This window comes from Microchirus variegatus (genome assembly GCF_963457635.1).
Source record: "Microchirus variegatus genome assembly, chromosome: 16".
Classification (NCBI taxonomy): domain Eukaryota; kingdom Metazoa; phylum Chordata; class Actinopteri; order Pleuronectiformes; family Soleidae; genus Microchirus; species Microchirus variegatus.
In genome coordinates, this window is record NC_139817.1 from 23,625,208 (window position 1) to 23,652,708 (window position 27,501).

The window sequence follows — 27,501 nt, forward strand, 5'->3', positions numbered from 1 at the left end:
ACAGACAGTCCCGAGCTCTTTATTTATTTATTTGACAGCTTTGGATCATGGATTTGGGCTGCTGGAAAACAACAACGGGCAGCGACACGATTCCTCTCCGCGCTGCCTGCGCTATGCAGCGAGCTGAGGCTTTTCCTTTAACGCAGCGTGTGCGATTATTCCGATGCAACAAAAGTTACAAAGCGAGCGTAATGCGTGGATTTTAAGCGTTTCGCCGTTTTGCACCTGCTTTTAGGCAGACCGCGTCGTCGCGGCGGAGATTCGTGACAAAATAGCGCGTGGATCCGCGTCGCTCGGCTGAGTCCGCGTTTCCGCTGCTGTGTGTGGGATACTTGAACATTATTGTAATGGAGATTGTGGAGGTTTACACTCAAGGTCATTGAGTGTTTTACGGCTACATTTGCCCTGTTATTTACACACACACACACAGGGTTATCCTCCCGTTATAGCGCAACCTACAATTGTCAGTCTAGTGTGTGTCTATGTGTGTGTGTGTTTGTTATTGCACGGTGAAGCAGAGAGCGTTTAGGAAAGCTCCCACTGTGGAGGAGTTATATTTATATTTTATTTCTTTGACACACACACTCACTCTCTCTCTCTCTCTATAACAACATGGATGGGAAATTGAAGCAGGGTCGCAGATGCAGGACCAAACGGGAGAGGGTGCGCAGGTTGCGGGATGCAGGGAGCAGAGACGCCCGCAGCCCCGACCCCAACTCCTCCTGCTCCGACAGGGAGGGACACAGTCCGGGGAGGGACGCCGCCTCCCTGGCCGGTAAAAAGGCGCCGCACTCTGCAGCCGCCGCCAGAGCCCCGCGTCCCCCCCGCAGGAAGAGACGGGAGTCCAGCTCACAGGAGGAGGATATCATTGATGGATTTGCTATAACCAGTTTCATCAGTCTGGACCGTCTGGAGGTAAGAGCATCATCACCTGTGTGTGTGTGTGTGTGTGTGTGCACGTGCATCACGTGCATACTTCATCAGCAGAGTGGATGTCAAAGCTGGGGTCTAATTTGTTGTTGACTTGTCTGATTTGTCTCTAATATACTTGAGATGAAGCCAATTACAGTCTGGATGATGATGATGATGATGATGATGATGTTGGAGAACAGTCCTCTATCTGGTTGATAGTTTTTATGCACAGTCCAGTAAACTCTCTCAGGCCACTTCATTAGGTATTAGGTGTACCTAATATAGTGGCACTCGTGGTCCTTTTGCTGCTGTAGTGCACCTGCCTCAAGCTCTGATCTTGGTCTTCTGCATGTATTGGGTTGGACAGTGTTGTTGCCTTTCTTTCACTTCCAACCAGTATGTCCATAATTCCTGGCATCAACAAGTCATTTCCCCATTCTCTGTAAACTCTGTAGGAGATGGAGATGATTATGTGTGGAAATCCCGGTAGATCAGGAGCTTGTGTCACATTTAAAGTCACTTAAATGCAACGATCTGCTGTATCTGCAGTAGTGATGCCTTTATTAGTTTAGGCCCCAATGTGTTGTTGTTTCTTTGAATTCCTCCACACGGAAGTGTTTGACAGCCATTAAAGCACACGACTCTTCCTGCTGAGTGTTAGAAGTTGAGGGCACAGTGAATGAAATCATAATCACTGGCAGCGTATTGATTGTTGGGGGAGACGGTGCTGCTGCTGTGACAGTAACAGCTCTGCCTCGCATTGTTTTACGTGCTGATACAATGAGTGTTGTCATAGCAATGTGAACATTACGCTCCCTGATAAACAGCCTTTTTTTGCACCGTTCCGTCTGTGGTGTGATGATACATCGAGTGCTTCTCTCGATGATTTCTGGAAGTGAAAAAGGAGGAGGCTCTTGTTGTGCGCTGTCGTCTTATCTCATTATACACCACATGACAAATAAACACGTGTTCCCTGTGGGATGTTAGGCTGACTGACAAATCATTCTGGGAATGGGTGCGTTGCTGCAGTTGAAATATACAGTCAATCACTACTGTTAACAAACATGTCCACCAAGGTCCGTATATTTTAAGATGATTGCCTCATTTGAAAGCATCGTTCCACAGGGCCACCTTGTTTCTGTGACAGCCTCCTGTGTCGACTTAGCATTGGTATCCATCACTCATGATTGACTCTTACCTCCTACATAAAGCCTGCTCGGTATAACGGTTGAATGCAGATTTGCTGTATGGAACGTGTGTTGTCCGTCGCTCATACATTAAATGGAAGATCATCAATTTGTCTGCAGCCATCTTTCAACACATTAATGTGTCACAAACTTAGTGGCGCTAAGGGGTCGATGCAAAAGTGTCAGTGTGATGTGTGAATTCAGTCAAAATATCATTTTAGAGTAAATATTGTCTTGCCCTATCCACGTCGTCTTCTTCTACAGGCTGACACAGTCGTCATCTTTGAATATCGCAATCACAGTAGCTGTCAAAATAAACCCATTTCCATTGTTTATCCTGGAATTAAGTCATGAAGAGAAACTGAGAAAAAAATTGCCAATGTGGATCAAACCTTTGACAACCTCTAAAATCTTCCAATGATGAGATTCTGCAGGAGTTCCTCAGTTGGTACGACAGCGAGGTTACACCAGGGCCGTCCTGCGATAAACACGTTACATGTGCCCTAAAATGTGTGTGTCTGGCCTTTTTTTGTTGATTTTGTGAGAGTGCAGCATGCTGTGATGTTGCATGTGTGAGGATTCTGGCCCTCTTTGCTGCTTGGCTGCCACGTCTGACAGCTGCTCACTGTGAAAGACTTTGAAGACATCATAGCAGCAAAGTGCTTCTTGGTACTGGCGTCTTCTTCCACCTTCTGGTGTCTCCACTGCTGTCAACATGGTGTCCTGCCTCACTGACTCACAGGAGTATTCCCCTCTGCGTGGTTGATGCTGTTAGAGGTCATTTTGTGTCTCACATCTGTCAAGTGGATGTTATCGTACTTGCTTGATGCTGTAATGCAGGTTGGTTTCTAAAGAGCTTTCTCTTCAGATGCTTCATCTTAATAAGGGCGATGCCTCTTTGTGTTGAGAGGCAAATTAAGCCAAATAAGTGTCTAATTTTTTGTTTTTACACACGTGCGAGCAGTAATAGTCTTCTTACTCGAGTGCTCAATCCCTGTTGAATGAGCACAGAGAAAACAGTGTGCACCGCACAAGCTTATGTTTCAAGGCTAGGCAAATGAGGCATGATGCAGCTCTATGTGAGATGATACTCACGTGCCAGTTGCTCGGTAATTGGTCTGATTTGCATGCAAATGGACTGCTCTTATTAAATGATGTTGGTGGATCTGGTACAATTAAATGAAGGCTTGTGCATGAGTAGAATTTATTTTGCTGGTTTCCACTCTTCAGTTTCCATCATGTAACGAATGGAATGAGCATGTTGACATTTATCTAATTTTACACACTGTTTGCAGTGAATGGCGGCGATAATCTAATTTGATATCCGCTAATAAGCGAAGACAATTGGAGTCTCCTGAAAGGTCATGACCCAGGCTCTCACTAGTTGCTGAATACTTGAGTGGAACTCATAACCTATGCTACCTGTGCTAATTGCCCATGAATTATAAGGAGGACACAGCAGCATTTGGCTAAGGGAACGGCTCTGACCTATTACATCATGCTTTGATAAGCTCACACACCTTTGTCAGTGGGAGTCTGGTCTTCTCAACCTCTCAGAACATGGCTGATATCCAGCATGGCTGTGCTACAGCAGTGTTGAGTCTCATTAGCAGTCAGCTACCTTCACTGCGATGTCCTATCATTCCTGTACCCTATACTCAACCAATATGTATCTGTATCTAATGTTTAGTTAATAACTTTTGCACAGTTGCTACAGTCTGTTCATAAGAACCTGAGGGTTAGGGTTTCCCCCCCCCCTCCAGCACTTTGACTATAAACACACTTACTTGCTTGGTGTTGTTGATAATCCATCTCTGCATTGAAAGGATCACGCTCCCCTGAGGAAGGCTTAGACTGTACAGTGGTGTAGCCCCCCCCCATCCCCCCGCCACGACCTGTTTCATTATAGCCAAAAGCAATTTTCAGCCTTGGCCGCATTTGATTATGCTGTCTTTATTCACTTTGAATCCCCTTGTTTCTCACAGGGAAGCTGCTTACTTACCTGTGCAGATCAGGTGTACAACCACCGGCACCACAACTGTTATCAGACCGTATGTTTACGTAACATGAAACTGGACTTTTAAAGTATATGTTAGTCCTGAAATTGTTCTATACCAAACCAGATTATGCAACTAGTTTAATACTGCATGTACGTATGCTGTCAGACCAGAGTTGGACCCGGTGTAACAGACCAAATGAACCCCTGCCCAGAATAAACCCGGGTATAGTTTGGACCAGGCCAGAGTATAGCCGGGGAGTAAACTGTCCTAGCCCAAACTATACCTAGACCAGAGTATTCACCTGTTAAAGAGATTCTGATTGTATTTACACTGTATATTCACTTACTGATATTTATAAACAGGAACAGCAACATGTATTTACCCTGGAATAATCTATATTTTAGCAGGAAATAAAACATGTTCTTGAAATTGGCCTTTTTCATCAGCAACCTAACAAAATGTAGAATATAGACGCCATCAACTATTTCAGTAAAGTTTCATACATTTATCCAAAACAAGTCTCCAGTTGCAGGCCGCACAGTTGGCGTAGTGGTTAGCACTCTTGCCTTTACAGCAAGAAGACCTGGGTTCGAGCCCCAGTTGGTACAAGAGCCAGAATTCTTGTGTAAATACAATCAAAACCTAATAAAAAAAAATCCTAGCTAAAAGCCTGCCCAGGATATACTATGGCCTGTTACATGCGCCACAGTTCCAGACATAAGTCATAAGACGTTTGTTGAACTGATGAGGAGACCGATTTTATGCTTTGTCACTTAAAGGAATTTAATATTTTAAAGCTCACAGATGTTACGGAAGCTCAAAATGGCTTTACCGTGCATGGAAAACAGTCTGCGAGTAGGTAGATACATCAAAAGATTGTTTTAGCCAAAGAGAAACATCATCAGTCAAAGTGACAACATGTTTCTCGTGTATTGCAGTTTATTTTAGAGCTGCAACCTCAAAAACGAACATTTAGACTTGAAAAGCGGACTTTAAGCAGCTTTCTTATTTGCTGAAAATGTGTTCCCCTGCAGGTTAGTGCCTTTTCACCTGACAGCAGTGCGACAAAACAATTACCCACTGTGGTTTAAACCCTCCACAAAACTCCCAGTGGGTATTGAACAAGCGAGTAGATAATAAAATGACATAATTATCCATCTGTCACAGGATTAATAAGATGTTTGATTTTCTCCATTTGCGCTGACAGGGAGTGACATTAGAGTGGCAAATCCTCTCTCATTAACCCCCAATCCTTCTGTTCATCGCTTTAATATGAATTTGTCTGGGTTTTTTTTCATTCCGCAGCATTGGTTTATTAAATACACAGCAATGGGAGTTTAGATTTAGTTTATCTAGTGATATTACAACAGTGTAGTGGCTGTAAAGATAAAGGTCAGCCAGTCAGGTGAAAATCGTTTTTTATTTATAGAAGCACTTACTGAACTATAGAGTATGTCTCTTCTCTGCTTAACATGTTTGCTCTTTTTTCTGCATGGCCCTGTTTTCTTACGCAGCCATCATCGTCTGCTGTTGGCCACTGAGGCGCTCCACCAAAGCAATTTGGGTAAATTAAGACCCTCGCCTTGGGGGAGGTTGACAGTAGTTGTTAGGAGAGCTGGAAGCTGCGAGCTACTGCTTCACTTTCTCCTCTCACTCGTCTCCAGCTGGTGTGTTGATCTAAGCCATCAACATTCCAGTTACGAGTGTTTCTTTGTATTTCATCAGCACTCGGATGAATGCCTTCAACCGAGCCCATGCAAGAAACAAGTGTTTTTGGTTTTTGCCTTGGCACATTCACATTTACATTGCATGGATTGCTGGGCAGCTCACACAGATAACAACACATAGTCCATTTTAGCCGACATTAACACAGCTAGTGCTCACAGGCACCTGGTTGCATTTCTGCAGAACTGCATCAACATTCTTTGAGCCTGAGGTTGAAGCAAAGCCTCCACGACATGAATGGGTTGGACAAAATCTACGGTAGTTTGCAAAAGCCATCTTTTTTCCTTGTGGTCAGCTGTGTGCTTCTGCTCTGCAAATACAGTATCTGATTCCCAGTTGAGTAACACGGCGCAAACTGATACTGACACTCAAAACCACAGCGGCCGTTGCTGTAGTAAGATGTCTTGCTTCCATGGTGAGGCAGCAGATTTGTTGCAGCGGTTGCAGCAATCGTGCTTTGTGTTTTCTCTTTTTCCCCTGGCGGTGATTGTGCTGTGCATCATATGCCGGCACTGACAAACAACTATGGCTTTAATTAACAAGGCTGCCCCCTGAGGCTCTGCTGCTCATTGGCTGACGCATCCCACGGAGAGAGCTTTTTTAATGCCAGTGGGACGTCCCCTGGCCCTGGCTCTCTCTAACTGTCACACACTGTAGGCGACAGCACAGCTGATAAATGCATAGTCACACTCGCAAGCCTTCGCTCTCTTTCTCTTCACACACTCACACACAGAGTACTGTACAGACACTTTTCATGGACCATTGACCTACATGTCATTCGTGGAAGTATGTTCATTTATATTTGAAACATGGTGACTTGCACTTGCTCAGAAAGAAAGAAACGGTAGACACTTCTTTAGTTGAGAATTCCCCAACAAGTATAACATTTACATTTTTAGCACATGCATGCTCGATGTGATGTGCCATGCCTCATTTACTGCAGGTAATGCACCACAGCATAATTTTTGTGCAAACTGCATCTGTCAGTTACCAAAAGCCTGTGCATTTCTATTGGAAGATGAGATGAAGAAGAGGAGGAGCTAATTCTTCTCCCCATTAATCATAGCTAAAGTTACAGGGTTCATTGCGACCAATGCATCACATGCTTTTGATGCAGGAGGTGAAACACTAGCTCGGTCACATCTTGTCCAGTGCACCGATTGCCTTTTACGTGTCTTTGCATGTCATTTGATGACTTTCTTTGTTTTATTGATCAATACATTAACTGTAAATCCAGCACAAGCCTTAAGATTTGATAAATAGTTGTCCTGTGTTGACTCAGACTTTAAAAAAACCATTACTGTAAAAAGTTTAATTTGAGCCTGGATATAAGCAAATGTTTGATTTGTGGTTTAAGGACTGGAGAGCTTTCAAAGTCAGTGGCACAGACACATTTCACTCGGTTCTAAAAACAGCATTGAAGCCTCTGAGTAGACATTGGCAGAAAGGAGGTGCATATATGTGATTTCTTAACTTCTGTGGCTTTTAGCACCAGTGATATATTTTGAAGTTTCTGTTGTCAATTTTGATTTATCATTGAAAAGACTGACTCATATTAAGTGGCACATAATAACATGTGGGCAGCTTGTTGTAGGCATACGTATATATCCATTTCCTGCTTGTCATCCCGAGCCGTCTTCCATCTTCCTGTCTCAGTGTTTTCATTGCAGTGAATGACAGGATGTAATTATGCTGTGATTAAGATGCTGTCTCCGAGCTGGCGATGGATTAGGAGCTGCACTGTTAGAAGGTTTTCCCCCGGTAATTATCCACTGCTCACTTGTCACCCCTTTTTTTTTTGCTTTTCATAACCTCTTGCCGGTTCCTTTACTGTTTGATTAATGTGTGTTTTTAAACAATGTTAACAAAAGACATTTCATTGGAGCAGTTTGAAAAAAAAAAAAAAAAAGGCAATAACTTCAATGTAATAGTTTTTGATGTCAGTCAACTGAGGCATTTTCCAGTCCTGTGATTTGGGTTAATATATAATGGCATACTTGGCCACAGAAGCTTTGGATGAATAAGTATCAGGCGAAAGCTGTGAAGGATTTACAACAAAAATAATGAAACCTAAATAGAGAGGGCACTCTTTAAGTGGCTCATTAAGTAATGGCTGTTTTTCTTTTCAGCCAGGTCCTTTGCTGAGAGAGAGCAAAGAGAAAACTCTGAAAGCCTGGCTTCCTTCAACCTTCACATCACTTGAATCCCTTTTCAACTATTTGTTTGCATGCGAGGGTAGGTCATTTTTTCCAGCTCGCTCAGCACAAATGTCCCTTTACTACTCTTACTGGGCAGTGTGCTCGTTGGGGGAACATTAATAGTTGTTTCAACAGCGATCGGCTACAAACTAAGGTGAACACTTTAGGATAAAGTGGCTTACTTGGCCGTGTTAACGAATTGGGGAGAAAAAATATTTTATAGATGTTTTAATTTGTCCAACATGCAGAGTTTGAGCCAGAAAAAAATAATAATAATGTGCCTTTTCAGAGTCTCACTTAATGCCTTTCTCACAACCTTAAAATGAGGCATATCAACATTTAATTTTGCGAGTTTGTAAAGTAAAAGCAAACATTGACCGGACATCATTTTTGCTGTGCTAAAGCTACCAGTCGATTACTTGCAGTTGCACATTAGGGACAGCTCCACAGAAAACAGGATCCCCCCTGTTATAGATCACATTAATATTTTACTCGCCGTAGGGGCCGTTCTTTAAAAACAAACGGTGGGAAAATGGATTGAAGAAACCAGAGGTGTTTTGAGCAACACAACAGATGCTGCATGTGAATTCACAACACAACAACTATAAATGTAAATTGTAAATATGCAGTTATCTTGAAATGTGACTAACAGTTCTCAAACACATGTTTACCTTGGCTCCCTGGGAAAAGACTAATGAAACTATTTAACTTCCTCCAGGACAATCCTGCCTCAAACAATGGGCACAAACTGTGGGAAGTCACTCATTGAAGTGAAATTGTAGACTGTAGTTGTGTATTTCTGCTTGTATTCTTTGCAGAATGAGATGAGAACTGGGTAACATCCAAAAAATAGCAAACACAGAAGCCGCAAAACTTGAAACGAAATCTCTACGACTAAGACTTTGAGGTGAGCCGATGATAATATTGGTAATAGTCCAATTTCAAAAGTCCAACAAATGCTTTACTATGCACAGAGTGTAAAAATGTAAATACATATCAGCAATTGTGAGCTGCTTATTTCTTCTCTATGGGAAAATCAATATTTGTTACACAGGGTTAGAGTTAGGGTTAGTTGGAGAAATATTATGTCCTTGAAATGGCTAAATGGTGCATGCATTGTTCACAGTATTGTACTTTGAAAGGTGTAAAATGACTGTATCTGACTAACACTGGTATCGGTCGATTGGACACAGAAAACTCTAAAGACTTTTATTGTTACTCAGAAATGTTAACAACAACATGGCAGTGCTGGCAAGAGTCAGAAGTGGTCAGAACAGTGCAGATTGTTAATCACCCTCCGAACTATGTGGTCCTGTTTTTTTAAGCAGGGCCTCTGACTCACACAGTCGTGACATTGCACAGAGTCTTGCTGCATGTTTTCTTAATAGATGGCTCTTGGTGTGAAAGCAATTAGCGTGAGCAGTTGTCGACATGCTCTTCTGCTACGACTCGCGCTGGAGGGAATAGTCTTTATAGACCGAATGATACTGACAACAATTGCTCAGTGCTCAGCTCCCCCCTGTGAAATAAGATACAATGATATGTTGGTGTGTGCTTTATCACCTCTCACTGTTGGTAATATGTTGATTATGTTTGCAGCGTTTAGCCTTTTTGTCTTTGTCTGTGTGTGTGTGTGTGTGTGTGTGTGTGTGTGTGTGTGTGGGAGTGGGGCAAAGGCAAATAAGGACTGTTGCTTCAGCGTGTTGTGTGATAGCTTTGGCAGGCGTATTAGGAGCCGTGGCCAAGATAATAGAGCTTAGATACGAGGTTGCAGTTATGCAATGTGGAATTTTTCTTTTTCCCACTGCCACTTTTGCTCCGTTCGCCGTCTGACTGATATTTGCCTGACAACCTGAGGCTGAGCTGCCACGCTCAGAATGTTGAAGAGAAACACCTTGTCAGGCATCCACACTCTCGTGGAATCTGAATCACTGTTTGACAGCTGCAGTGTATAACAAACCATTTATCACTGCTAACATAGAGGAGGAGATGCATATTTATATCAGGCATTTATCGTTCCTTCAAATGTAAGCAAGTATAGTATACTCTAGTGTAGTAACAGAAAGCTACGTGGGTTGATTCTCCGATCCTACCTTTTCTTAGGTTTCTTCTATATGTTTTTTACTCCATGCTACTACATACTTTCTCTGTAAAGGTCACATAGAGTGGTCCTGTTGCACATATATGTTAGTTATGGAGGTCGACTTACATACATTGTTTTTATGGTTTTTATGGTGAAACACCTCCACAACGGACGTTATTCTTCTTCTGCGGTTCAATGTACGTGCCCGGACTAGTGCCTGGAGCGATCGGCTGTTCCGGAGAACCGCTGTTTACGTAACTATAACGGGATTTTCAGAGATCTCGCTGAGCCCGAGATTACAATAAAACACAGCGTTCTCAGCAGTGGCTGAACTGTTTGTTTCGAAACTTCAGGGCTTCTTAAACAAGGTAATGACACAGATACACACTAAAAAACTGCGTTAATTGGAACTTACGGTCGAAGGTCTAAGGACAGCGGATGTTACCAAGCATGTGAAGTCCCATGAGACAAACTATGTTTTGTAAACTGTGGGCTATACAAATAAAGATTGATTGACTGATTGATTGATACTGTCATACATAGGAAAGGAAATCAAAAGGAGACAAGTTGCTGTCAATTACTGTCAAGTACATTTGAGTAAGAAACATCCAGAGCATAAAATCACATTATACGCTTCACTAACAAGGACAGTAACAGTTTACTTGTATTTATCTACAGCTATTCCTCCAAAAAATGTGAAAATCAAGGATGCACACCATCGGGCCATGTTCAAACCATATCCAAAGTCTTAGATCAGCGAGATATGCCTGTCACAGACACAACATGCTTTATAGATAGATATAACCAGCTGATGAAAAAATCATGGTTTCCCAGAAGCTAAGTCAACAATTATATAATTGCATCACTATGCGAAGGAGCTTTGAGTTTCTGTGTTGTTACTTCAAAGACTCTGCGCACAGAATGTACAAAGAGAACCAGGAAACATGAGCTCCTCTTACTTTATAACTTTATAAACACTTGTGTAAAAATGATTGGTTTGTGACTCTAATTGTCTGTGGCTTGGTCTGAGCACTTGGCTCCTTTCAACCTTCCTCTGTTGCCAGATTTAATGACTCTTCGTAGCCTAAGGCCAGAATCATACTTTCCGCAAGTCCAATTTCACTTTGTTAATGTCATCATACGCCCGGACCCCGTGCACACGGAAGCAAGCATCCTGAATTTTGTAGGAATAACAACACTTTCTGTCTGTGCCCTCCTACGTTTATGGGATCAAAAATAATGGGACAAACTAAACAATCATAAATCAAACGTTTAATACTTTAATTCAAATCCTTTGCAGTCAATTACATCCTGAAGTCTGAAGGCATCACCAGACGCTGGGTTTCATCCCTGGTGATGCTCTGTCAGACCTCTACTGTAACGGTCTTCAGTTCCTGCTTGTTCTCGGGGCATTTTCCCTTCAGTTTGGTCTTCAACAAGTGAAATGCATGCTCAATCAGATTCAGGTCAGGTGATTGACTGATAACATTCCATATTTGCCTTAAAAAACTCTTTGGTTGCTTTTGCAGTTTGCTTTGGGTCATTGTCCATCTGCACTGTGAAGCTCCGTCCAATGAGTTATGAAGCATTTGGCTGAATATGAGCAGATAATATCGTTGCAAACACTTCAGAATTCATCCTGCTGCTTTCGTCAGCAGTTACATCATCAATAAACACAAGGGAACCAGTTCCATTGGCAGCCATACATGTCCACGCCATGACACTACCACCACCATGCTTCACTGATGAGGTGGTATGTTATGGATCATGAGCAGTTCCTTTCCTTCTCCACACTCTTCTCTTCCCATCACTGTGGTACAAGTTGATCTTGGTCTCATCTGTCCAGAGGATGTTCTTACAGAATTGTAACAGCCTTTTTTAGGTGTCGTTTGGCAAATTCTAATCTCGTCTTCCTGTTTTTTAGGCTCACCAATGGTTTGCGTCTTGTGGTGAACCCTCTGTATTCACTCTGGTGAAGTCTTCTTTTGATTGTTGACTTTGAAACACATACACCTACCTCCTGGAGAGTGTTTTTGATCTGGCCAACTGTTGTCAAGGGCTTTTTCTTCACCAGGGAAAGAATTCTTCTGTCAGTGGTTTTCCGTGGTCTTCCAGGTCTTTTGGTGTTGCTGAGCTCACCGGTGCATTCTTTCTTTTTAAGAATGTTCCAAACAGTTGATTTGGACACACCCAATGTTTTTGCTCTTTGTCTGATGGGTTTGTTTTGATTTTTCAGCCTAATGATGGCTTGCTACACTGACAGTAACAGCTACTTGGATCTCATATTGACAGTTGACAGCAACATATTCCAAATGCAAATGTCACTCCTGGAATCAACTCCAGAACTTTTACTTGCTTAATTGATGATGACATAATGAGGGAATAGCACACACCTGTCCATGAAATAGCTTTTCAGTCAATTTTCCCATTACTTTTGGTCCCCTAAAATGTGGGCGGCACATATAGAAAGTATTGTAATTCCTACAACATTCATCTGATTTGGATGTAAATACCCTCAAATTAAAACTGAATTTGTGCATAGATTTGCTGTGTCCACATTTGTTCTTCTTTAAATGCAGGAATTCTTCATTGAAAGCAGATTCTTTTTCCTCACAGTGCTGTACAGCTGTTCAGTCTGTCTTTACTTCTCATAGGTCACACACTCCTCACACTCACAATATTACTGACTGCACTCTGAATAATGGATGAAGGGGATTATTATTTTAACACATATTTATAAGGTTTCACAATAATGTACAACAAATGACTGTTATTTTTACAGTAGTGGTATTAACTGTAGAGGAAGTCATGGTCGTGATTATATCCTAGGTTTCAGTGGAGAGTGTTTTGTGGTTGACGTGTTGTTCTGGAGGCTTTTTGACTCGGCCAACATTAAACGCGTTGCGTGCCGTGAGAGAATATCCATAAATGCAGGGTTTTTTGGAATTCAAGGCCGTCACTTTTGCCAAAGCTTTGTTCGCGAGGCGCGATTTCACACATCATTCCACTTACAGTACGTATCATCACTTTTTAACAGGTTGGACCTGTTCGCCATCGCGCGCCTGTCCTCACTTCATGAATCACTAAAAGGCGAACGCCGGGTGAAGAGTGAGAATGTGTGTGAAATATAATGGGATATATAATAAGGCACATGTAACATAGGCAGTGCAGTGAAACCTGCAAGGACAAGACAACTCTCCTGTCACACACAGTGAGCTGTGGCAGACGTATCTGTCAGAGTTTGTCTCCTCCACTCTCTCTCTCAGTCTGTCAGTCTGATTCTCCCCCTTTTTTTTAATGTACTGTGTGAATTGCATAGACGTCCCCTTCCTTTTTTTATTGTTTTAATCCACAGGTTGCTTACACATAGATCAAAAGCAGTGAAATGCGTCTGCAAACACACGGCACGTTAGAGAGTCACTGCAGAGAGGCTACGCTGCCGGTGCGTCTGAAATGAGGACACACACTTCCAGCCAGCAGGGCTTTACCCAAGGCGTGGAATGAGATCACAATTACACACACACACACACACACACACACACACACACTTGGAGCCTGAGCACAAGGCCAGTTGTTGAGTCAATAAAGAAAACAGCCAGCGAGTGAGAGTGAGGGAACATAAACAGAACTTCGTCAAGCTACTGTTTGCATTCCACATCTCTTGGCTTCGTGGCACAGCAGCAGCAACCCTAGCCGAGTGTCAAATACTCCTCATACCCACCCGTGCTCCCATGATTTGTAGGCATGGCCTTTAATTGGGGGAGTGGATACAACTGAGCTGATGACACGATGCACTTAATCAGAATAGAAATGACCAATACAAGCTGCAAATGTAAATTCTTATTTAGCTTCTCAAAGGTACACTATGTAATAAACCTAAAGCAACTGGCCATAAAAACCTCCTAATATGTCACAGAGACTCAGGAATAATGTTCATATAACAAACTGAACTCACCAACAACAACAGTACAGACAAAATATTTACATAAAAAAAAATATTTTGCAGACTGCAAATCATGTTTATGTTTTTAAATCATGTTTTGGCATGTGGCGCCACCTCCGAGTTCTACCAATCATTGCAGTCAGTAGAGTCTCAGCTGCAGAGCAACCACGGGTTTCCAGTTACGTCAGAAAACGAAACCTAAAGGACCTCGGTATTTTGAATTTGAATGTAGTAGTTTTTGACCACATTCTTACATATGGCACCTTTAAATGTGAATATTTTCCTGTTTCTTTGTTATGTGGAGAAAAGAAACCAGAAAAATATTATACTGAGTGAATGCGCGTCTCAGTGTAATGTTAGGCTTGCTGTTTTTGATTTTTGTTGTAGTAAAAACAGACTACGCTTCATTTGATTTCCATGGAATAATTTGTGATTATACAACTGAAAGGATGTCTTAAGGACACATCAGCATGACAGATGTTCGACTATCAGCCAGGTTCATAGGATTTTGTGTAGAATAACCTCTGATGGGTTTTTTTTTTGTGCCTAGGGTCTGTTACTCACCATTGCTTTATATCATCTACAAAAAAAAGCCTGCACTAGTGTCACGAGGGGATACCGTGAACTGAAGCTGGCAGGGTTTTTGTTCTGTTTTTATTGCAGTGCTCTCCTTTGGCCCCGGCCCTCAAAACTTTCAGAACATAACCTTATGCAAGTATATCATGGTATCAGGGTAAGAATGTCATGTTTTAGCGGTTTTTTTTATATATCTCAGAACACCTTCAAAAAAAGATATGATTGTGACTCCTTGAATCAAACTTAGTGTCTGACATTCAAGTATCCAAAAGCTACATTAAAGAAAGAATGAGGAAAAAAATGCAATGATGAAAAATAGCAATGAGCATAAATATGATGCTGCTTAAATTGGGCCACACATCACTCTTGACGTTTACATTTAAAATCTCCACTTCTCAGTGACTCACAGCAGGAAGGCAGGACAAGCTGCGTTTGCCCATCTGCAGCTTCACGGGAGGCCGAGTCTCCATCGGTTTCCCTCCGCATAGATTCAAATGAGATCACGACGCCTCGTAGCCACTTTGTTATCAGGCTTTAATGAGACACTTTGTGAGAATGAACACCTTCCTTCTCTTACAGCTGGCCTTCCCCAAGGCTTGCCATTAGTTCTCCTACTGTGCCACTGGTGTGAAGCGAGCGCTGAGCATACAGAGGGAAACAAAATAAAGGTGAAGAGTTGCAGAGAAATGGTGGAAGAGAAAGAGAAAGAGAAAATAACCACTTTCTGTTTAATTGCTTCCTGGCAGCAGAGGTAAGCTTGTTCTAGTACATAAATTGTCCTATTTTCATTTTTTCTGCTCCAGGTGTTGATGAAACAATTTCCCTCGCTGGATAATCATATTTCCCCTTCCTGGCTGCCAAGTCTCTGAGAGAGATGGAGGCAAAGCCCCCTCCTCCTGCCCGTCACACAGACACATGCTCTCTCCTCTGGTTTTTTCAATTTGCACAATAATGCAATGGTTACGCACACTGACAGACTCCAACAAGGCGGTAATGGGCGTCATTGAGGTTTTTCTTTTTTTTGTTTGTGTGTGTGTGTGTGTGTGTGTGTGTGAGATTCATCGTGTCATCCGTCACTCAGCTTGTCTAACAGCTAGTTAATGAATCTATCATGGCTTTAAAGTCACATTCCTCCATAAGAAATCTGTCAGTCATCCAGTAGCATCAGTTCCATCAACATCAAATTCCTTATTCGGTATTGTCCGTCCTTCCCCATGACAGTTTTTAAGCCCAATTTATACTCCTGTGTAAAGTGCTCTGCGTAGGTTATGCAGAGTTTGTCACAGAGCCTCTGCGTCATTTATGTCATTTAGACTTTGTTGGTTTAACGGACAGCCCCACCACCATAATCTGTCGACCTTTCAGGGAGAAAGTTTATCATCCCGTCTTGTCTTTAATCTGTGGTCACGCAGATCAAAGTGCAGGCCAACACCTCCAGTGCTGGTTGGGTGTCGGGTTCTTGCTCAAGAGCACTTCAGGAGCACACTAAACTCTTGACATTGTGACACGGCTAAAACCTTGTAACCAGATCTGTGATGGGAATCCTGTGGCAGACAATAGCAGCAAAGTGAGCTAATGTGTTGCCCTCTGGCCCTCGGGCTAAACAGCAGACATTGTTTGGAGTAGATGGCACAATGGTGTTTCTGTTTAAATCACCAGCACAAGTGACAGCCTGTCAGAGCTGAGGAGGAAGTGAGGAGGGCTGCTGCTGCTGCTGCTGCTGCTGCTGCTGCTGCTGCTGGTGGTGGTGGTGGTGGTGCACATGCTCTCACAAGCAACCTGTGCTCGTGCTGGTCCTGGTTATTTAACCTGCATGCAAGGCTCCAATGTCAGTTCACGCCTCAGCTGTTTAATCAGATGAATTCTGAATCTCCCCCCCATGTTGTCGAGAAACAACAGAATTGTCTGTAATAACGTCGTCAGTCATCCAGGTCAAAGTAACTTCACGGGTTAAAACACAGGCAGCTGGGTTATTTAGGTTCAAGCTCATGTGTGATATGATGCTTTGATTTATAAATGAGTATAAATGGGGGGAAGTCAGCTGTTGTGTTAGAGGCTTTCTTCTGTTCCGTTTAACATGTTCCATAAACGTTGCAGAGGAGGAGATGAAAAAAAACCTGCTGTTGTTGGTGCTGAATAATGATGACATGGCAGTTTTGTAAACACACACTCTTATACTTGTTGGTGAGGAAATGTGTGACTGTCACACAATTATCTGTCACACCACTGTTGAATAACACTGGCATATTATTGTGTTTCTCGGTTCATTTTTGTCACCTTTTCTCTTGCTTTTTGAAATCTTAAGTGTTAAAAACAAATTGTGTTAAATGATTTTGAAGGTGCATTATGTAATAAAGCTAAAGCTAAATATGTCACAGAGACTCAGGAATAATGTTCAATTAACAAACTGAACTCACCAACAACAACAGTACAGACAAAATATTTGCATTAAAAAAAATATTTTGCAGACTGCAAATCATGTTTTTGTTTTGGCATGTGGCGCCACCTACCGCCGTCTACTAATCATTGCAGTGAGTAGAATCTCAGCTGCCGAGCAACCACGGGTTGCCAGTTACATCAGAGAACGAAACCTAAAAGACCTCGGTATTTTGAATTTGAATGGAGTAACCGTTTTTGGCCACATTCTTAATTATGGATACCTTTTCATTACATTTCCTAATTACCTCTATTAATCTTTACTCTCTCTGCTGCTGTAATATCTCATCTAATCTTATTTTAAAACAAAACCACTGTGCTGTAAAGCTGCCTGTTTGCCTTTCTGTCCAGAGTGCTTTGTGCATGCAGAAGGTCAAGCACGCAAAATGTTACTGTTGGCCTTTTCGCGCGTGTTTTTATTATGGCTGGAGTCAGTCAAACAAATGAAGGCAAACGTTTCTGAGTTTCTTACAAGTGCTGTCATCGGTGCCAACCTTGACTCAGCTCTGTTGCTCCTTGACCTTTTCGCAAACCGACAAATTAACCTGCTTATGTCTGACAATGAGACGCGAGTGTCTCGCAGCACCAGTTCTACGACTTCCCTTCCTGTCGAGGAATAGCACAAAGCACTGCTGTGAGTTTCTCGCCTGCATCTCCGTCTATTTTGTTCAGCCTCAGGCTCCGCTCACAACGGTAGCGATGTTGTCATTACCAGAGGCTCCGCTGCTTGTACAGTATAGTATCTAAAGTATAAAATGGAAACAATGAATGCACCTCAGGTTACAGCTTCTTTGCTTTTGCTAAATATCTTTCTTTGGAGCTCCCATTTCAAAAACTTAACAAAAAGTTAAAGCTTGATGTGGCACAGAACATAATCCATTTAGTCAGCGTAGAAAGTTTAGATGTAACAGACTCCACTGCCTGTCCAACAGTTACAAAGTGATCATGTATCACCAGAATTATTAAAGGTTATTCAAGCATTATCTCTGCTCTCTTGCTTTTTGACATAGCACAAAGATCCCTTGTTTAACCCTCGTATGACCATCAAGATAATGAGGTTGCCTGGATTTATGTTTGATTTTATGGCTGTCAATAAATGCTCAATGAGTGAGTGCTTCTGGCAGTTATTCACCCGTTTAGGAATAAGCTGACGCCACAAACATGCGACGCGCTGGTGAATCTTGTCTGCGATTGGACAGTTGTTCTGAGGTTCTACTGTAATGACAAGTGTATGGGCGCAAAGCTCTATTTCACTGCCTTCCGGTATCCATCCATCCATCTTCTACCGCTTTATCCTCCACATGAGGGTTGCGTGGGGTGCTGTGTCACACCCTGGACAGGTCGCCACTCTATTTTCTAGATATCACAAACAGTCTAGGAGTGACAGGATGGTACCAGAAGGGTTGACTGATAACTTCAACTATACACACTGTATACATATGGCTTAAAGGTCCCATATTATACCCTATTTCTCCAAGTTAACCTAGTTCCCTGGTGTCCTAATGACCATGTCTGTGACATGCTTTGGTCAAAATACCATAAGGATGAAGCACCACAGCAGTTCAATCACCCTGCCAAAACAGCCCTGTTCAGAACGCTCGCTTTAGTAGTATCTCTTTAGATCCACCTTAAAAAAAGTTAAACGAAACTTAAGGGACAGGAAATGACATCAGCCACAGAGGCTACTGGGAGCTAACAGCAGTTAGCATTTGGAAAAGTGATCATTTGCAGGCTCTAGCAGGCACATTGCCGTCATATATAACATGTATCCACTGGACAGTTAAATCCTCTGAGGCTGGAAGTTTGTGTAGAACTCTGTGCTGCACTGTGGAGCCAAGAATAGAACGTTTAGCGGACTTCCGGTGTTCGGATACAGTTGCCTTTGCCAGCACTCTTGTGTGTTTAACGGACAAAGCGGAGCTCCGCGAGACAACAATTCTAGGAATTTAGCGCATTGACGTCCCAGTGAGCGTGGAAGTCAACATCGCATGTTTTATCTCCTGTACTTAGACTGAGGAGGAGACTGTTGATGAATGATGAAGTCCTGTTGCTTTTCCATTTTCTTTGAAACACGACAAAAACATTAGTCACTCAGGTAGTAAACGCAGATCGCTTGAACATCTTAGATGTGGAAACTCACTCCCACAGCTTCATAATTCTTGTAATCCATGACATTCTTCTCTCAAAAGAGTTTGGAAACTCTTAAAAGAATTATGAAATGCCTCAGATCCTCTTGCGTTTGCTCTAAAGTATAACAGACTGCCTGTGTTGGTAAAGCTGACGTCACTGAACATGTTTTTGCTCTTTCAGTTGTGGTTCACCCACAAGCATTCAGCGCTGCCTCGTTCAGTTTCACTTCCAGGCGGTATTCGTTTTAACGGATGTAAACAACGCATCGATGTTTCTTTAACTAAGAAGAGTGGGCTTAAATACTCACGGCAGTAGTACGAGTCATTGTGTTGTTATACAAATTATTTTTTTTTGGTGGATTATTAATCTGAACATGAACAAGTCAAAGCAGCTTGTGCAGGGCTCTCTTGTGGTGGAAGAGCTGCCTGGTTTTTCCTTCCACTTGTGTTTGTGGTGGGTCTGAGAGGCAGCCTGTCAAAGTGAATCAGTCTGCAATGAGCGGCTGAAAGCAGGCGTCCTGACTACAGTCAGCCTCTCACGACTCACATCTCAATGCTTAGACTTCATGTATACAGAGAGAGTTTTCACTGACAAGTCATTAGTGCATCATTGTTTGACTCCGACTGAAGATCCAGTGTTGTGCTACAGTCAGCTTCAGTAGGACTGGATGCTTTTTTTTTTAACAAGATGAACCAGTTTTTTGTAGTGTAGCGTTACAAGATCAAGTCTTTTTTCTGTCTGGTTCTCGTTACTTTGTCTGCTAATTCTATCGCAGACGAGAGCAAAGCTTTAAAGTCGTCGAATGAATGACTTCTAACAAACGTATCTTCTTCAAGCTGTGGTTTTGCGGAAAACGTCTAGTAATTGCAATACCACTGTGTTTTTGTTTTTGTTGTTTTGCCATGACAGTGATCACTCTGCTGCAGAGCTGAAACAATTACTAAATTAACTGTCAACTATTTTGATAAGCGATTCATCGGTTAGAAACTGAGAGCTGCAGCTAACGATTATTTTCATAATGTTAAATGTCAGGAAACGTTAAAAAATGTCGATCTGTGTTTGTCAGACTTGGAATTAATGATGTTCTCAAATGTCTTGTTTTGTTCACAAACCAAAATGAGTCAGTTTTAATGATTTCTTTGTTATGTGGAGCAAAGAAACCAGACAATAGTCACATTTCAGAAGCTGAAACAATCAGAAATCTTGTTTTAATCATGAAAAAAGCTTCAAACCGATTAATCTATTATCAAAATATTTCATTTAATTTAGTGATGGATTAATAATCAAATAATCAAGTAATTGTTTCAGCTCTAATCAGTGTGTTTGCCTACCTATATGCCACTTTGTGAACCCCTGAGGGTACAACTACCAGATAATGTGGTGAACATTTTATCTGCCTTTTTATTTTAACATCAACGTGACGTCCAAAAATCTTAAATATGTGAGCAGGGAATGAGGCAAAGAAGAGCTCAGACATACAGAACTGTGGCGTTCATGGCCGACATTAATCACGCCTTCACCTGGAATTGGCAAAGCGGCACACTTTAAGTGGTTTTAAATCAGCCGTGGCCTCGGAGTGCGGCTGCGGCAACGTAATTGTGCACATCAGTTTGAGACTGAACGCGGCCGAGTGCAGTGTGCACTGAGCGGTAAGCGTGAGCCGATAGTTCCCCTGCTCATACATGCATGTCACCATGAAATAGCTAAAGAGTGTGGAAGTACAAGTAGTTCTGACCTGACCTGTCTACTATGTTTTTCATTACCGTTCAAAAGTTTGGGATCACCTATCCAATAGAAAATATAGTCAATATGTTGACAAGATTAGAAATAATGAGTTATATTCTAAATAATCATTTTACCCTTTCATCAAAGAACCAGCAAAACTGTTTTCAGCTGTTCTAATATCATTGCACAAGGGTTTTCAAGGGTTTTCTAATCATCCAATAGCCTTCTAAAGCGATTAGCAAACACAATGTACCATTAGAACACTCTAAACACCTACATATTCCATTAAAAACCAGACGTTTGCAGCTAGAATAGTCAATTTACAATGTATAGAGTGTATTTCTGATTCATTTAATGTTACATTCATTGAAAAAAGTGCTTCTCCTTCAAAAAATTAGGACATTTCTAAGTGACCCCAAACTTTTGAACGATAGTGCATGTGTGTGTTTTTGTAAAATTTACAAAGGTTGACCTAAAGGGTAAGAGTTTCTCTGCTGCAGAGAAATTTGAGAGTTTTGTTGCTGTCAATAATCAGCCTGTAATTGGTTTACAGACGAGTCTGTAGAACCTTGGCATCAGTCCACGCTTGGACCAAAACTCTTGTATTTCTACACATGTGGAGACATCAACAGAGGTTGTGGTAAACCAGTGTAATATGAAAGTGTAATGGCAGTAATCATGAAAACAATTATAGTCAAACATTGTCACAATAATAATACAGAGCAGTCATCCTGCCAAGGCTGAATAATTACAGTGTGTTAGTTTACCATTAGTCAAATGGATATGATTGTCAAACAATATATAATTGTGATTTCCACGCTAATGTCTGATCTGAAAGAACCACAAAGTGCAAAATGAAAGACGAGTAGACGAGAGAATAGTTGCCAAAATGATGTTGCTGTCAACAATGAAGCAGCTTCGGAAACGCTGCAGTCCTTGAATTTGAGAGAATTCTGATGTCAACCAAGGTGTGGGGAACCCTGGCAGCTGCAAACACTACATTTTTATTTTATTTAACCAGATAAAAGACCCATTGAGATCAAGACCTCTTTCACAAGGGTGACCTGGTCAAGACCTGGCAGCAGCACACTGTCATAGTTAATACAGTTACAGTTACAAACTGTTCTCTCCAAAGCAGATAACAGTTATAAACTATAAAGAATGTGAATAGCAAATGTGTTTAAGGGGTGCTCATGGTAACTATGGTAACGATGGCTCCAGTGCATCATTGAGCCGGGAAAGCATTGCCGCATTTCTACCATCAGAGCCGGGAGAGCGGCTGCGTGTTTTATTCTACCATAGACGGTGGTAAAGCTGATACGTCAATTTTCGGGGGGGTATAATGGTTCCTCGCGACATTGTTTTGAAAATACTTCTCGCAAACATGGACGACTTTGACAGCGGAGAGATTTCTGAAGGCAGTGATTTTGAGGAGTTTATGAACAAATCGACCGGGATTTATGGTGAAGACATAATTATGTTTGAAGACGACGAGGTCGGCGATAATGACGATAAATACCACCGTAATCGACGGAGTGTTTACAACCGCGCAGCAGATTCCAAACCGCTGTAAGCTCTATCACCGTCACATGTGAAGCTGACTGTTACAGTCATTACATGCTGTTCTTGTTCTTCACACTCCATCAGGACTAAATCAAGTACTTTATGTTCTTACTGTTTTTTAATTGAAAATATTTATTCACTTTACTTTTACATTTTTGTATCTAAATAAACTCCACTTCACAAGAAAGCCACATGTGTAAGCTCTCAAATACTTTTTGAATTGTGTTCCTATATCTGTTACAGAGGCTGAGAAATCAGTCATTTAGTATACTTTTTTTTTGTTATTTTTTTTATTATTATTCTTTGCTCGTCAGTTTTTCATGCTCTCTGACATGTATCATGTGAAGTGGAGAAAGTGCGTTTGCTTTGCAAACAATTTCAACCGGGTTTGCCTCATGAATGGTTAAAAGAAAGTCAATAAAATCAATAAAAAGGCTCAGTCGTCTGTGTAGAGTAAACAATAATACCAAATTACACAGCGAGGTGGCTGCTATAGATGTTAAGGAGATGAATCCCAGTCGACCAACATAATACAATGGTGTGGCAGCAGCAGCAGCTTGTACCCTTAGTGTAATTTACCCTCAATTGATTTGCTCCATTGTGTTTGATTGTCTATTTGTTGTGTGTTCAGCCACGACATTTTTCAAGGGAAAACCCTTAATATGAATGGAATTTATAATGATTTCCCATACAGCGTGATATCACAATACATTTAGGGAGGTTAGCTATGATCCAAATGCTCTAACTAGTACTCAGATATCACTTAATGCAGAGTATATACACATATATTCCATGTGCACAGTGTTTAAAGATTAAGAAGCAGACATTTTTCATATCTTGAATCCAGTAACATTATTATATGCATCAACATGCTAATGTACATTTGAGGCGAGGCTTGGACAGTTATTAAAAACACAATATCTTGTGTAGGGCTCTTCAAAACTCCCACATTGTGATTCACAAGGAATTAAATGGAATCCACGATGAGATGAGATAATATTAAATTATCCTCGAGGGGAAATCACAGAAGCCGAATAAGCAAAAAGAAAAGACCTCTAGATATGAGAAGTGATTTACCGGAACATCCATATGGAGATAAATGCCACATTAAAAAGTCAACAGGACACATTGACCCCTGTATCATTCACAAGAAAACACAGTAGCTTTAATACGTGCATTAAATATGAACTCTGGCTTCATGAGGTGAATCCTGAGTGTACGAAAGGTTACAGTATGAACGTGTTATGTTAGGGTTTGTGTGGTTTGGTAGCTGATAGATATGATGTCGTAAAAAAAAAAAAGGTTCATATTGCCTTGAGCTGATACAGTGATCGCCTCTGCAGATATGTGTGAGATAAAAAACAGTGTCCATAGCACTGAACATGTGGTGTGAGGCTTTATTACCCCTGGAGGGCAATTTGCTTTATAGCAACAAGTCATTAACATCCAGCAGTGGTAACACACACACACACACACACACACACACACACACACCTCATACTGTAAACCCAGGAGCCAGGATGTCTTGCTTTATGTGACAAACAGTCACTTCCTGTGTTTTTTGAAAGCTCACATTTGGAGTTTTTTTTATTACTGTAGTAGTATTATTATTATTAATATTAAGTATTTTTGATGTGGTGCTACGATGCATTAGTTTTATGGTGGCCTTGTTACAATATTACATTTAGTATCAAATTTAGATCTACTTCAACACTTTAACACCTTAGACTTTTTTGCTTATTTTAACTATAAAAGGACCAAAATGGTCAAAATACCATAAGGATGAAGCACCACAGCAGTTCCATCACTCTGCCAAAACAGCCCTGTTCAGAACGCTTAGTAATACTGTATCTCTTTACATCCACCTTAAAGGTCCACCTTAAAAAAAGTCAAAAGAAACTTAAGGGACAGGAAATGACATCAGCCACAGAGGCTACTGGGAGCTAACAACAGTTAGCATTTGGAAGAGTGACCATTTGCAGGCTCTAGCAGGCACATTGCCGTCATATATAACATGTATCCACTGGACAGATAAATCCTCTGAGGCTGGAAGTTTGTGTAGAACTCTGTGCTGCACTGTGGAGCCAAGGATATGCAAGTTGATTTTGCATAATATGTCCCCTTTAACAATTTGAAATGAAGAAAAACTTTCAAAAAAACCACACTGTTGTGCATGAACACCATATTGTGCACATTAGATTTGAAATTCGAACAGTATAAAACATATTTAACTCTTTAACACAGAGTGTATCGCAGGCGACATGTTTGCGCTCGCACACTTTACATCACGGTTTGTGCTATCAGGAAAACATTCCAACAGTTTCTGAAAGAGGAGAAGTTGCACGTCAAAACCAACGTGTGGTTATTACGGTAATTTCACTCGCGCAGACGGACATAAGGGACACATTTCCCTCGATGGTTCTCTGGACTCACATCACATGCAGGTTGAAGAACACTAGTTGATGACAAGGACCGTGCTCCCCAGAAGATATGTCTGATAGATATTTATGATGAAAATAAGTGATTTGAAATAAACTATTTATTGTCCTTTTTGGCATCATCATCTTAAAAAACACACAACCATCTGCCTCATGAGATCAATGTAAATCCTGACATTACGCTCCTCTGTTCTGGTAGCTGCACGGACATGTGTGAACGCTTGGAACCGCTAGATATGAATGAATATGCATCACTCAAACAAGGTTGTTTACTGTGCTTACAAGACGAGCCCTTAGTGAACATTCCTCCAAGATTACAAGTTCCACTTGAACGCAGCAATATCCACAGAGAGTAATGAGGTGCTTGGCCGTGCCGTTATGTGGCTGAAGGTCGACTCCTCAGATTTACTTCCAATGCAAACTTACGGAGCTTCAGACAAGGATAATTATAAGACCAATGCTATTATTGGGAAAATGAAGAGTTCTAAAAGAGGTAACTTGATGCTTACATGTATTTACATGTCTGAAACTGTAGTGTGTATTGACCTCCACCAGGACGTATATGTTTTCGCCGGAGTTTGTTTGTCTTTCTGTTAGCAACATAACTCGAAAAGTCACAGACGGATTTGGATGAAATTGTCAAGAAATGTTCGCAATGGGACCCCATTTTGAGCGTTATCCATAGACGCTGCGCACCGGAGGGTGTATTTTGTAGGCACTGAGCTGCCTTGGCGGAGGTCTGCGCTCTCCGAGTGCTTTTTTAGTTATTATTGGTTTTTAAAGGGAATAACATTTTGTTCTGTGTATTAAAATGAATCAAATAGCTAAATATTACTGCTCAGTAATTTTGAACAAAGCAGTTGATTTTGGGCTTTTACTTTACTTTTTTACAGCCTGTAAAATGTGACATATTTATCTTTGTTGAGGCCAAATTCTGTTTATACTGACTGAAACATAATTACACCCATGACTTAACATTCCACTAAATTATATCAGACATTCCATTTTTGGAATATCTGAAATCTTTGGAATAAAAAAAAAGATGAAGTTGCGGTCGAAGACGATGTTTAGCAGCACAGTGTGAGCTGGTACTTAGAGGTCGACCACCGCTACAGTGAGGTTTTAAGAGGTTTCATTACGTTTAGTTTTATTGTGCCTTTTAAAATATTATGGTGTTAACTCAGCAGAAAGGAGCTAATTCAGTTTCAGTCTGCTGTTGCTGACTTTTCAGAAAAAACCCTCAATGTGTAGCATCTGGGTTATTCAAGTTTTATGTTCACTTGTGGCTTTAGTGAACTTTGTCATTTGGATATCTTGTCATAATGGCATCGTCTCATTATTCTGCCTCGTTTGAGCCTCGTGAGAAAGGCTTCACTAAATTTTACGGCGTTATTGTTGTTGGCGTAGCCTTTGTTTACCACAGTTTTCCAGCAGTGTTGGTAGTGGGCAGTACTATTTTGGATGAAGAGCTGAGAATAATGTTTCCAGACCCACAGTGATGATGTGGGTTCTGTGGTTTTTTCTCCCCGAGCTGTAACTGGAGACTGGCTTGTGTCTTGTCTGGTTTACTGACAACATTGTAAATAGTGCTGGATTTACAACGATCTGGGTTAATATATCACAATACACAGCATGAGCTGTTGCACTGCTGCTATTTTAAAGCTCGCAGGCTATTTAAGCCGTAAAAATAACAGGAAAGATCCGTCGCAAATGATGTTGGAGTAATTCCAACATATGGTGGAGCATGTTGTCTGTCGGCTGCAGCCAAGTGTCACCGAAGGAAATTTACCTTTGACAGACTTTGTACTTTGACCATTTCCAATAAAATATGTTTCTGATATATATATATATATTTATTTATTTTTTTAAACCAAGAACTTAAAAATGTCACATGATTTGACAAACTGCTTTCTCTGCAGCATAAATCAGCGTTTGTACGTTCCAGACCCAAACATATGTAAACGCTTTGCTGGCTCACTATATTTGAAACACCAACAAAAACTGTGGTGACTCAGCACTTCAGTGCTCCACCATTGTATAACATCCTTCTTATTGACGTAAGATTTTCAGTCAGCTGAAAACACAGGTATACATTTTGACCGTTTTGACTCGCCTTCCACCACCTACTCATACTTTTGATGCTTGTTTTCTCTAGCATCTTGTGGATTTTCTCTGTCGACGGAGCTTTATAAGTAAAGTCTTTTCATACCTTTCAAACTCTACTTCCTGTACGATTCCTCGTTTTGTTCCTCCTGCGGTGCTTGTACTTGATAAGTCGCAGACTCGCAGATGATATTGAAATGTGTCTTGTCTCTGTACGTGTTAGACACATTTTTGCAGATTTGCAAGTCAAATGTCAGAAAATGCTGACAAGTGTTGATCGGTGTTTCCCAAACCCTGACATGATGATGTTTCTTTGTTATATGACGCTGAAAACACAGAGAGCTTTTCAGAAAAACACATATTATTGTCAAAAAAAAGGCGTTCTAAATCAGTTCATCAGTGTGTTTGACTCTTGATACCTTCTCAGTATTCATGATACTCACCCTGAAACCCAAAATCAACACCCTCTATAACTATAAAAT

General features: G+C 41.3%; 1 protein-coding gene across 4 annotated transcripts in view; it reads left to right on the plus strand.

The window, feature by feature from the left end:
- The first annotated feature begins 517 nt into the window (after positions 1-517).
- Positions 518-27,501, plus strand: part of fbrsl1 (fibrosin-like 1) — a 306,180-nt gene continuing 279,196 nt past the window's right edge. For all 4 annotated transcript variants that reach the window (XM_083903205.1, XM_083903207.1, XM_083903206.1 and 1 more), the window contains exon 1: positions 518-915. In XM_083903205.1, coding sequence (XP_083759331.1) covers positions 613-915 — 303 coding nt within the window. In that variant the 5' untranslated portion in view covers positions 518-612. The remainder of the gene's footprint in view (positions 916-27,501) is intronic.